General features: G+C 45.9%; 1 protein-coding gene across 1 annotated transcript in view; it reads right to left on the bottom strand.

Annotated features, from left to right (window-relative positions):
* Positions 1–13,418, bottom strand: part of grid2ipb (glutamate receptor, ionotropic, delta 2 (Grid2) interacting protein, b) — a 109,699-nt gene that overhangs the window by 48,148 nt on the left and 48,133 nt on the right. Inside the window, exons 4-6 of the mRNA XM_078239868.1 lie at positions 9,192–9,277; positions 8,440–8,509; positions 7,723–7,817 (exon numbers count right to left, since the gene is read on the bottom strand). Coding sequence (XP_078095994.1) covers positions 7,723–7,817; positions 8,440–8,509; positions 9,192–9,277 — 251 coding nt within the window. The remainder of the gene's footprint in view (positions 1–7,722; positions 7,818–8,439; positions 8,510–9,191; positions 9,278–13,418) is intronic.

Below are 13,418 nucleotides of genomic sequence, written 5' to 3'. Positions count from 1 at the left end.
ATATTGCTTGGGGGGGTTTAACGACACTTTCTTCAGAATTTCTGTCCCTATCAAAGAACTCCCAACAGTCCCCAACCTCTTTGGGGAACTAATGGTCAAATGGGCTCAAATGGACAGATAAGTGGCAGATGGAATTTAACCCTGAAAAATGTGAACTTTGGAAGGAGTAATTTGATAAGGAAGTATTCAATCAATGGCATGACACTAGGAAGTTCTGTGGAACAAAAGGACCTTGGCGTGTTTATTCACAGATTTCTGAAGGTGGAAGGGCATGTTAGTAGGGTGGTGAAAAAGGCATTTAGGACCCTTGCCTTTATCAATTGAGGCATAGATTACAAAAGCAGGGAAGTCATGTTGGAGTTGTATAGAACTTTGGTGAGACCACAGCTGGAGTACTGTGTGCAGTTCTGGTCGCCACATTATAGGAAGGATGTGATTGTACTGGAGGGGGTGCAGAGGAGATTCACCAGGATACTGCCTGGGATGAAACATTTGAGTTATGAAGAGATGTTGGGTAGACATGGGTTGTTTTCGTCAGGGCAGATAAGACTGAGGGGTGACCTGATCGAGGTGTACAAGATTATGAGGGACATGTACAGAGTGGATAAAGAGCAGCTGTTTCCCTTACAAAGAACAAAGAACAATACAGCACAGGAACAGGCCCTTCGGCCCTCCAAGCCCGCGCCGCTCCCCGGTCCAGGATTGAATCCTGAATCCAGGATCCCCGCCCAATTTTCCAGCCTATCTACATACCAATATCCTATCCACCGAGCTGTCCCTCACAGCTACGATGCTTTGTTCATCACAACCTATTAACTCACCCCCACCCCCCCATTCCAGACCATGTGATCTCCAGGGAGAGGCGAAAACCCAGAGTGAAAACCCCAGGGCCAATATGGGGAAAAAAAATCTGGGAAATTCCTCTCCGACCCCCTGAGGCGATCGAAACGAGTCCAGGAGATCACACTGGCCCTGATCGGAAAATGCTTCCCAACCCTAGTCATTTCCACTTCCACGAACACCATATGAATTCCCTGCCCCCGAGACAGGTTCCCAACTATCCGCAGTCTCGCTCTGTACTGGCACCAGCAAGATGATCATAGAATGAAGCCTTGAAATGAGAAACAAGGAACAATTAGCCCGCGCCGCTCCCTGGTCCAAACTAGACCACTCTTTTGTATCCCTCCATTCCCACTCCGTTCATATAGCTGTCTAGATAAGTCTTAAACGTTCCCAGTGTGTCCGCCTCCACCACCTTGCCCGGCAACACATTCCAGGCCCCCACGACCCTCTGTGTAAAATATGTCCTTCTGATATCTGTGTTAAACCTCCCCCCCTTCACCTTGAACCTATGACCCCTCGTGAACGTCACCACCGACCCGGGGAAAAGCTTCCCACCGTTCACCCTATCTATGCCTTTCATAATTTTATACACCTCTATTAAGTCTCCCCTCATCCTCCGTCTTTCCAAGGAGAACAACCCCAGTTTCCCCAATCTCTCCTCATAACCAAGCCCCTCCATACCAGGCAACATCCTGGTAAACCTCCTCTGTACTCTCTCCAAAGCCTCCACGTCCTTCTGGTAGTGTGGCGACCAGAACTGGACGCAGTATTCCAAATGCGGCCGAACCAACGTTCTATACATCTGCAACATCAGACCCCAACTTTTATACTCTATGCCCCGTCCTATAAAGGCAAGCATGCCATATGCCTTCTTCACCACCTTCTCCACCTGTGACGTCACCTTCAAAGATCTGTGGACTTGCACACCCAGGTCCCTCTGCGTCTCTACACCCTTTATGGTTCTTCCATTTATCGTGTAGCTCCTCCCTACATTATTCCCACCAAAATGCATCACTTCGCATTTATCAGGATTGAACTCCATCTGCCATTTCCTTGCCCAAATTTCCAGCCTATCTATATCCTTCTGTAGCCTCTGACAATGTTCCTCACTATCTGCAAATCCTGCCAGTTTTGTGTCGTCCGCAAACTTACTGATCACCCCAGTTACTCCTTCTTCCAGATCATTTATATAAATCACAAACAGCAGAGGTCCCAATACAGAGCCCTGCGGTACACCACTAGTCACAGGCCTCCAGCCGGAAAAAGACCCTTCCACTACCACCCTCTGTCTTCTATGACTTTAACCTGGTGTTGTTAAACTTCTTTCTATGACCAAGCCAGTTCTCCACCCATCTAGCCACCTCCCCCTTTATCCCATGAGATCCAACCTTTTTCACTAGCCTACCATGAGGGACTTTGTCAAACGCTTTACTAAAGTCCATATAGACAACATCCACGGCCCTTCCTTCGTCAACCATTTTGGTCACTTCTTCAAAAAACACCACCAGGTTAGTGAGGCATGACCTCCCTCTCACAAAACCATGCTGACTATCGTTAATGAGTTTATTCCTTTCTAAATGCGCATACATCCTATCTCTAAGAATCTTCTCCAACAACTTCCCCACCACGGACGTCAAGCTCACCGGCCTATAATTACCCAGGTTATCCTTCCGACCCTTCTTAAATAACGGGACCACATTGGCTATCCTCCAATCCTCTGGGACATCACCTGTGTCCAGTGACGAGACAAAGATTTGCGTCAGAGGCCCAACGATTTCACCTCTCGTCTCCCTGAGCAGCCTTGGATAGATTCCATCAGGCCCTGGGGATTTGTCAGTCTTTAGTTGAAGGGTCAGTCACTAGGGGACATAGGTTCAAGGTGAGGGGCAGGAGGTTTGGGGCGATGTCAGAAAAAACCTTTTTTACCCAGACAGTGGTGACTGGAATGCGTCGCCTGGGAGGGCAGTAAAGATCGGTTGCCTCACATCCTTTAAAAAGTACCTGGATGAGCACTTGGCACATCATAACATTCAAGGCTATGGGCCAAGTGCTGGCAAATGGGACTAGGTGAGAGTTCAGGTGTTTCTCGCATGTCAGTGCAGACTCAATAGGCCGAAGGGGCTCTTCTGCACTGTGTGGTTCTATGAACTGCATAACTTAAATAATTAATTGTAGTAAATGGAGGCCATAAGACCACAAGATCATCAGAGTAGGAGCAGAGGTAGGCCATTCAGGCCAATTGAATCTGCTCCACCATTCAATGAGATCATGGCTGATCAGATATAACTGATATTTGATATCTACTTTCCTGCCTTATCCCCATAGCTCTACCACAAGTTTCACAATAGGTCATGCATTGATTTGTATTTGTTGGCTGGGCCAGCATTTATGCCCATCCCTGACGGTATTTAAGAGTCAACCACATTGCTGTGAGTTTGGAGTCACATGTAGGCCAGACCAGGTAAGGACAACAGATTTCCTTCCCTAAAGATTATTGGTGAACCAGATGGGTTTTTACGACAAACAAAATGGTTTAATGGTCATCATTAGACTTTTCATTCCAGATTTTTATTGAATCCAAATCTCACCATCTGCCACAGTAGGATTCAAACCCAGGTCCTGAGAGCATTACCCTGGGTCTCTGGATTACTCGTCCAGCGACAATACCACTATGCCAATGCCTCCCCTTGTTCAACAGTTCCCACTATCAATTCTGACCTTATAGAACACAGGTTACCTTTTTCAGTACAATAAATTCAGGCTCATTTGAGTTTCATTTACAGAGTTGTGTTTACTAGTTCCTGAACTAAATGCTCCCATTTATTAAGTTAAAACTTTTAATTCCTAAAACAAGAACCTATATTCTAAAACATATGAATTACGAACCAGATTTTCTAACAGTAGCTACTGTTGGAAAATCTACTCTCTTAGACGCCTGTCAATCACGACCACCTCAACAGGATGTGATGTTTTAGTCCCATGACTTATATTCAGTCTACAAGCAGTGGGAGTTGGACATAATTTGCCTCTTAGTTAGCATGGTATCTTTGTAGTTGTATCTTCAAACAAAGAACCTGCATTATTGTTTCACTAATACTTGCTGTGTGACTGGTAGATTTACATTGAACGGAAGAACAAAACAGCTGCTGAATATCATCTGTTGAGCGGGGTCATTGGAACAGCTTGGGGCAATCTATGTACATAGTACATAGGTAAATCAGTTAAGCCATAAAAAAGGAAGGAGCTGGGCTACACCAGTAGCTTCTGGATCTGTCCGTATGATTGTTCCACTGGATCTTACAACAACATTTACAGCCATGAACTGTACTTTATTCTTTAATCAGAACAGAAACTTTCAGGAAGGTCATCCATACTGAGACTGTTCTCCTACATTGCTCTCCTCCTTCATGAGAAGAGTGACTACACCTCAATAGTAACTCATTGGCGAGAATTTTATGTACAACATGTGCAGATGTCGGGCAGGACCAAAAGTGGCCACGTTTCCCAGATGCGCAGGAGATTTGGTGGAGATCTCTGAGGGTCTGCGTGCCATAGTCTCTAACATTGAGGAATCCTTGTGCAACATGAGCACTGAGTTGACCCTGAGCTACAAGTGCACAGCCTCATCCATTAATGGAGTGGCAGACTCTAATGAAGGACAGAATGAGGCATTCCTAGGGTTGGTTCAGACCTGCAAGCCCTCACACAAGCAATGACCTCAGGAGGTCACTGCCAGTGTGGGAGAAGGATGCGGCACCCAGTCTCTTAGTTGGGTGCTCATTCATCAGTGATGAGTAGGGAAGTTCAAACACAACTCACAATGACTGACGAGCTGCCTGTCATCTCTGAGGGCTCCCCTCACATCACCCCAGATGAGAGAAGCAGCTCCACTGCCTCTCTGTCAGTCAATACATCATCCTCAGAGACCACGGCAATTGAAGTGTGCCCAGTGAAATTGCTGAGTGCAACCCCTCAGCTGGAATCTACATAGGCCCCACCAGCCAGAGAAGAACTGTTAAGATCATTGAGACCAACAGGACATCACAGTCAGAAATCTGCCTCTAATGCTGCTGTCTGTAGGGAGGGCACCACCAGCAATGTATACTTAAGACACAGTGAGCACAGCAATGAGTTTGTACTGGTGGCTTATGCTTTTTTATAAATGTCACATGTTTAAATCAATTTTTTTCAGAAGTTCTGTTATTTTCACTTCAATGTCATAAAGGGAAATGAGTTATTTGCTCACCAGCCCTGAGTGTCCTGTGTATTCAATGGATGTTTGCATCATTAGTGCCTGGTGAAAGATATTTGGGGCAGCAGACTTTATTACTAAGGTAGTGATTCAACCTTGGGCTTACGGCATGGTTATGCATGAGAGGTTTGGGAAGGAGGTGGTGCCCTTGGTTTCAGACAGAAAGCCTCGGCAGCCTAGCTGGAGGAACGCTGAATCAAAGCATCCCTGGTGTCCCTGCCTCCCTGAAGGTTCCTCATTTCAGTCACTTAATCCTCACTATCTGCCTACTCGGGCATCTGAGTCTTCATTGGATTCCTCTTCTGAAGCAGGTACACCTGTGTAAAGAGAGCTAAATTATGCAGAACAGAGCAGACAACAACAAATGACACTCACTCTGGCGGATATTGCAGGTCACCCCCAGAGTGGTCTAGGCACCAGAACCTCATTTTCAGCTATTGTCCTCCCCATCACTGGCCTTGTGGAGACATAGCAGTAATTGTATCTCTCCTCTGCCCATGTCCTTGGGTGCCTGAGAGATGTCATCGGCTACCAGCCTCAAGGGATATCCCTTGTCACTGAGCAACCACCTGTCAAGCCAAGTTGAAGCCGCAAACAGTCTTGGCACTTGAGTATGCAGTATGTAGGCATCATGGGAGCTGCCAGGGTACCTTCCGCAGACTTGTAGAATCTGGGTCCTGTGGTCACAAACCATCTGAACATTCATGGAGTGAAACCCCTTCATATTGACAAAGGCACCCGGCTGGCATTTTGATGGCCACATGAGTGAAATCATTGGCACCCTGGATGCAGGGGAACCCTACAATTGCAGTGAAACCTCTGGCCCGCTCAGCCTGGCTGATCTGATCCATCCTGAAATATATTAATTTTCTCAGCAGTCTGAACTGAGCATCAGCTAGACACGGCTGTGTGTAGCTGACTGGAAGACTCCGCAAAGGTCACCCACTAGTCCCTGGAAAAATCTAGAGGCATAAAAGTGCAACAGTGACCTTGAGAGCCATGGGCATTGGGTGTCCACCCACACAATTGGAAACTACTTCCTGCCTAATCATCTGGCATATGGATATGACAGCTCCCCTTGAAAATCAGAGCCTCTTGCAACACTGGATCTCTGTCATGTCAAGGTAGTTAGGTCGGTGCTGTACAGCCTGACAACTGGGAAGTGGTGCCTTCTGCAGGGACATCCTTCTTGACCCCCTGCTGGCCGTAAGCACTCAGTGCCTGTGTGTCTGCTCTGAGGTGATCCCTGCAACCACCTGGCCTCCTCCCTCTTTGTCCCTTGTCTTCCTCCTCAGAGGAGGTGTTCCCTGCTGAGGAGACTATATCCATCGGCAGAGATGCAAATGAGGGTGCCAAAGGGTCACAATTCTCAAATGTCCTGAAAGCTCCAGACAGGATGCCCAGGTCTCCAAAGAAAATAGCAAAACATTCACAATGCTCCAAACCAAACCCTCACCAAACTCCCAATACCTCCAACTAACTTGGTCTGTCTTTGTTCCGGCCCCATTTTATCCCACACTTGGATGACAAAACAGTAAAAACGGCTTGGCTGCCTGCCCATATTGCCCGTGTGCCAACCTTAAAATTACACCGGAAATGTAACATTCTGGCCAATAGCACTTTTTATCCTCCAAATGAACTCCCTAATTGTTGGCTAGCTTGCAGCCAATCCATACTTGCACCCGCCGATTTAAATGTCACATGGGTGCACAATGATGTCAGGGTGCGCACCCAACATCTTCTCATGCGATTTCAGGCGATTCTGGGTCGGGCAAGCGCTTGCCCAGGTAGCGTAAAATTCTGCCCACTGGCAATGAAGAAATTTGGGAAATTCTGAGGGTATGAAACCTCCTTCCTACCTAAAAAAACAGAATTCACACCTACACCTAAATGTTGAATATAAACATATTTTAAAATATTTTGCCCTTTCTCTACCCACCAGGCCCCACATTTTGGCCACTTGGGACAAGGACTAAACACAAGGACTAAACTCACTAATCATATCCATTCTGACAACCTGGTCAAGCAACTCTATCATCAGAAACTTGAAAGTGCATTTGTAAAATGGTAAGTGACAGACAAATATTGTCCAGCAGAAGGTGCTATCAGGCAGCAAATAGTGAAAAACAACACTCCACATCCATGGTCATAATTTGTAGATGCCTGGAAGCAGGACATTCTCATATTAAGCAGAACATGACCCTTCACTAAAGATCCAAGCTCTTCTGGTCTCAGTGCCTGAGGATGAAATAAGTAGACTTTGGTAAGGGTGAGGGGGACGAGTATGCAGGACTTTATGCAAGCAAAGTGTTGGACAGCAGGTTACCTTCCTGTAAAAAAATAACTTTCCATTTACACAGTGAGTAATCCTTTCCCTGCTGAATGATGATTTATGGCTAGAACTTCAGCTCCGTAACACCGTTGGAGTAAATGCTATGGAAGCATTGTGTTGCGTTGTTGTGTTAAGCGAATCTATGAGAATTTCCTCAGGTGGTTCTCCTAATCAGCTGCCATACGTTCAAATCAGTTTATCTGAAGTTCCTACCAAAGATGAAGAGAATCCAGTGGCACATTGCAATGAAACAACACAGCATTCACTCGTGGTGTTTGTCAATGTTTCCACTTACCGAGGGGGTAATTAAAAGGACCATCTTCCACCACGAGAGTAGGCATGGCTCCACTACCTTGTAACATGGCCACCACCTTCTCATGGGAGCAGTTTCTGAAACATATGCAAACAAACCAGGCAATCACATCATTGTTCACAGTTCACGGTTTAATTTCACGCACGCACACAAATGAAACAAACTGTTTAGTCACAGGACAGCTGAAAACTAGTGGACACTACATATTGGGGCCTATGATCAGATCCAGTCAGGATTGATTTTATGATCCTCTTACGCTCGAGAATCTCAACACAGTTCCATTAAGGTGCAACTCCCACCTGCCCCTCATCTGTCACTCTCACTCAGAGAGGTTTTCGAATGGCTGGTGTTGGAAATACTGTACTGATGCAATAGGAGGTATTCTTCCATAGTTGAAGTTAAAGCAACTTGTTGGGACAGAGGATAACTTTACCCTCCATCTCACAGGTATTATACCTGACCTTGGAGTGTTTGATGGGATGCTATAGAGGGAGTTTTACTCTATATCTAATCTGTGCTGTACCAACCCTTGCAGCTTTTGATGAAACAGGGTATGTGCCCTGCATTATACCTGACCCGCGAATGTTTCATCTAGCAATGGAAGAGGGTTTTACTCTGAATGTATCCCTTGCCCAATAGTAATATTTTTTAAAATATGTATAATACAAGCAGTACAAGCAGTAAATGTTCTGAACTCGCCTCATGTCCAGCCCATTGAGAAACAAAATTCGATCTCCTGCCTTCAATCCAGATTTCTCAGCTGGACTTCCTGAAAGGGACACATAGTGAGCAACAGAGGGAGATCCAGCAAACACATGTTAATCATCATGATCACTGGAAGCTTTAAACTAGCATAATTTTCCAACTTTCTTTTACTCTCCCCTCCCTCACCACCCCAATTTACCTGAACCTGAGGGATGTGGCTTTGCAGCACCATTCTGGCCAGGCAGCAGGTTGTCTCTGGACAATGGAGTTTGCGTCCTCCCCCAGCCACCCCATCCCCAATGGCAGAGTGCCTCCTGTGTCTCCCACTGCTGGAACATCATCCACGTTCCCTCCTGATCACCCTAAGGGTGAGGATGTGCACTCTCTGATGCTGGCCTCATCAAATTAAGGCAATTATTCAACCGCTCAGCAACACACACCTTGGATTTGATTTGATTAATTATTGTCACATGTGTTGGGATACAGTGAAAAGTATTGTTTCTTGCACGCCATACAGACAAAACATACCACTGGTAGAATACACAGAGGAGAAGGAAAGGATAGGTGCAGAATATAGTGTTGCATAAACATTGATTTCTTCTTCACTGTGACCAACTGGGCAATCAATTCAGAAAACTGAAATCCACAGCAGATTCGCTACAAATTCTCACTCAAAATCCAACATCAGTGGATGCACAGACAAGCCATCACTTCACTGATGCACATTGGACCAATTTATAACTCACCTGGGATAATGGACTCAAGCCATACAGGGCCATGGCCACGCAGGGTAAAGCCAAAGCTTTTGTGGCCTTTGTACACTCGAATCGTTCTATTAAAAAGAAATGAATAATTACAATTTAATTAAAAGATAAAGAGTTTAATTCAAAAGGAACATTTCCTTGGGAAGATTCTTGTTCTCAAAAAGTTCCAAAATGAAACTGGGAAGAAACTACATTAGTTTCTGTGTACACTTGGGCTCTAAAACTTGGTTTTTGCCAACCTGTGCCTAAATTCTCTGGATCTGATTAAAGCAGTGGCTGTTCCTATTGTGTAAGTTCCTCTGTAGCTTGGTTCAGTGATGCAGCGATATGTCACTAATGGACAATGAAATTTTCATCCAATCACGCCAGCCTGAAATGCATGAATGTTCAGATTCATCCTTAGAGTGCAATCTTATGACCTCTTCCTGCCCGTCATTCGGTGAGGCGAGATGGTAAGATTAGGTAACAGGCGAAAAATGGGGTTTGTGCCTGGTTTCACGCCTCCCCCGATCTTACTGGCCTTGTTTTGCTGACGAAATCGGCTTTGCACCCACATGTCATTAGTGAGTCCCGGATGCTATCGCCTGGGCTCATTTGTACTTACCTCCCCGCCAGTCAAGTTTCACACCGGTGAGAATCACAGCTGGTCTCTACCAGCGGAGGAGGGTGGGGGGGAGGTTCAGGGGCCACTGAAGCCCCTGGGTGGTTGGGGACAGGGCCGGGCAATGCCCATGGTGCAGTGCCAGCCTGACAGTGCCCACCTGGCACTGCCACCATGCACCATAACTGTGCCGGGCACTGCCAAGGGGATGGGGCCTGAGTGGTGATGGGGGGGGCAAGGAGGAAGCTCTACAGGAGGCGGAGCTCTACAGTGGGGGGGTGATCAGTGGGGGGTACTCTGCAGATGGAGGTGACTGGCGGGGGGGGACTCTGCAGGGGTGGTGACCTGCAGGGAAGGGAAACTTTGCAGACGAAATCGGGAACGGTGGTCGAGTGAGATGGAGCAATGTTGGTTAGGAGAGGGGTAGCTGGAGATCTTCCAGTGTACTGGGAGATCGGGGACCCTGCACAATGGTGCCCCAAGCACTCTTCAGCTGGCTTCACCGGCGAGCTTAGGTTCCATCATCACATTGCATCCGGGCTCTTTTTTTGCACTAAGTGCCATAGGATTGCGACTTGCAGCTTGCCAAAAAAGACACCATGATTCTCTCCTATTTTCTTGCTTGTTCAGCACTTAGAAGCTGAACAAGCACAGAAGCTGCCACACATCAAGTATCCACTCAATACACAAAGAAAAGAATCAAATGAATAATGATCATGCCTTTAGTCAGGGCAAAGAGGGACAGCCCTGTTTGCTGTCTGTCGGAAGTGGATTGTGGAAGAGTTGTGGACATTGAAAGTCACTGTAGTGTGGAGTGCGAGCACAAGGTCCCAATCCAAGTCCAGATTGTCTCTACAACAGACATTCTCTGGATCAGGCATGTGTTAAAATATAGTCAGAGTCCAACTGAGTCATCAACCTCGATTAACGTTTACAGAAGAACCCTGCTGACTTCAGGAAAGTGCCTTTGGTGTTTGCTCAGAAGAGCGAGATAAAATCAGACACAGCAGGATCAAACTGTCTCACTGGGACATTTTTAACTGGCCGCCTGCTTGGCCGTGTGGGTAGGGTTAAATTTTTCCCTCCCCATCCCCAGTCTTAAAGTGTTAGCCAGGAAGCATCTACACCCCTCTAAAGTAATGATGTGGTGATTTAAATTATTATTTTCAGGCAGTTCTCTTCCCTTTAGTTTCTTCATTAAATGGATACCATGCACCATAACTGTGCCGGGCAGTGCCAAGGGGATGGGGCCTGAGTGGTGGTGGGACTATTGTATCCACAACTGAAATCCTTAACCGTGTTAGTACAAATACCATACCAGAACCCCATTGATGAAATGATCAATAAGATGGCTGTTGCTTTCTCTGTCACTCCTAGCTGGGTGGTTTCTCAGAAATAATCTCCCATACCCTCATGCTGTGTAGTCAGTCATCACAGTTTTGCTGAGTGGCTGCCTCCACACAGAAGCCGCCATACATCAAGTATCCCCTCAATACACAAAGAAAAGAATCAAATGCCTTTGCTGCTCCTTTGGTCACACTGTCCCTTAAAGGTTGATACTGATTTTTATTCAGTTTGTGTCCAATTGCTCTCCAAGTTCCTTGCTTGAAGGAGCCTAATGAATAAACATATTTAAGGAAATGGTAAAGAAGCAAATTTGAATCAAAAGGGAAAATGAAGAGGGGATGAAACAGTCACTGAAAACTAAAAATGAAATAGACACGTGCACAAACAATGATATTCTATGATACTATTCTATGATACAAGAAAGCAAATCATGAACGGCTTTGATAGAAGAAATGAGAAACTGTTTCCAGTGACAGGTGTCAGTAACCAGGGGACACAGATTTATGATGATTAGCAAAAAAAAAGTTTTTTCCAACCAATGGATTACTGTGGAATGCACTGCTTTAAAGCAGATTCCATAGTAATATTCAAAAGAAAATTTAATATATTGGGAGGTTTTTAAGTGCTCCTGAGCCACATCACAGGCTCTCATGAGCCACTCATGGAACACAGATTTATAGTCTAAGATGGCGACCTCCACTTTCTCTTCTAAAAAATTCTCCTTGACTAGTTTCAGGGGATCCCTCACTTGGTGCCCATAAGCTAATCCAAAAGGAGTAAACTGGCGTAATCATTGGGTGAGCCTCTGGTGGTGAACAGAAGGAAACCCAGATCTTTATCCCAGTCATGTGGGGGTGGAAGGGGGAGGGGCACTTGTGGTAATTTGCCCTGATCATTGTTTTTAGGTTCTGGTGGTACCATTCTAAAGTTCCTTGTGACTGTGGGTGACACGCTGAAGATTTTAGTTGGGTTATGCCCAGGTTACCCATGACTTTGGGATATTCTGGATCTCGGTAGGCAGCCCATTGTGAGTTAAGAAATGAGTTCATCCCTCCATCAATGCCTTGGCAAGGATAGTTCTCAAGGGAATGACCCATGGGAATTGGGTAGCCAAATAGATATGATTCTATGTTATTTCCAAGAAGCCAGTCAACCCTGTCCAAAGGGAAACTGGGGATGACTCCCACAGTCCCTGGTCCTGAAATAAGATCACACACCAGATGCACCCTGTATAACAGAATGGGTGAGTATTCTCCCTTGATACCCTTTAATAACACTTTAGCCTGTATTGCACTCTCTGGGGGAAAGGTCATCACTCTTTTCAACAGTGCCGAGCCTGTTCCTTTTCATCCCACTTGGGGCTGGAATACAAGCTGTATAATTGACCGGCTGGCAGTATTTCCATTGTCTAGATGGGATTGTCTAAATGGGATCGCAGTTTATTAAAAATCCAGCCAGAAAAAAGAGATTCGATATTGTGACCATGGTCTTACTCTTCTGACAGGGCTTGTTTGGCCCTACCACAGTGTGTCTTCTTCTGGTGGATGTGGCAGGCCATTTAAATTGCCAGTTACTTTGGCAGGACCATAATAACCCGCTGACTGGGAGAGGCCGTAAAATCTTGGTCATAAAATCCTCGTAACAATGTCACTGAAAAACTGGAGTGCTTGAGGTTTGACAACGGACAGAACAAGCAGAATAGATAAGGAAAGGAGTGTCGAAATAGAGGCAATTGTGGATGAAATTTTGTGAAACTTTTCACAACGTATTAAAGACAGAAATGCTAATAGAGGTGCTGTTACTATTCATCGATGTTTCTTTTATTCATCCGTGGAACATGGGCGTTGCTGGCTGACCAGCATTTATTGCCCATCCCTAGTTGCCCTTGCTCTTGAATTGCTGCAATCCATGTGCTGTGGGTTGACCCACAATGCCGTTAGGGAGGGAATTCCAGGATTTTGACCCAGTGATTGCAAAGGAACAGCGATATACTTCCAAGTCAGGATGGTGAATGGCTTGAAGGGGAACTTGCAAGTAGTGGTACTCCCATGTATCTGCTGCCCTTGTTCTTCTAGATGGAAGTGGTCGTGGGTTGGAAGGTGCTGTTTAAGGATCTTTGGTGAATTGCTGCAGTGCATCTTGTAGATAGTACACACTGCTGCTACTGAGCGTCGTTGATGGAGGGAGTGGATGTTTATGGATGTGGTGCCAATCAAGCCGGCTGTTTTGCCCTGGGTGGTGTCAAGTTTCTTGAGTGTTCT

The sequence above is a fragment of the Mustelus asterias genome, chromosome 23 (genome assembly GCF_964213995.1).
Source record: "Mustelus asterias chromosome 23, sMusAst1.hap1.1, whole genome shotgun sequence".
Taxonomy (NCBI): Eukaryota; Metazoa; Chordata; class Chondrichthyes; order Carcharhiniformes; family Triakidae; genus Mustelus; species Mustelus asterias.
Note: the sequence above shows the minus strand (reverse complement) of the source record. Positions and strands in the feature narration are given on the sequence as shown.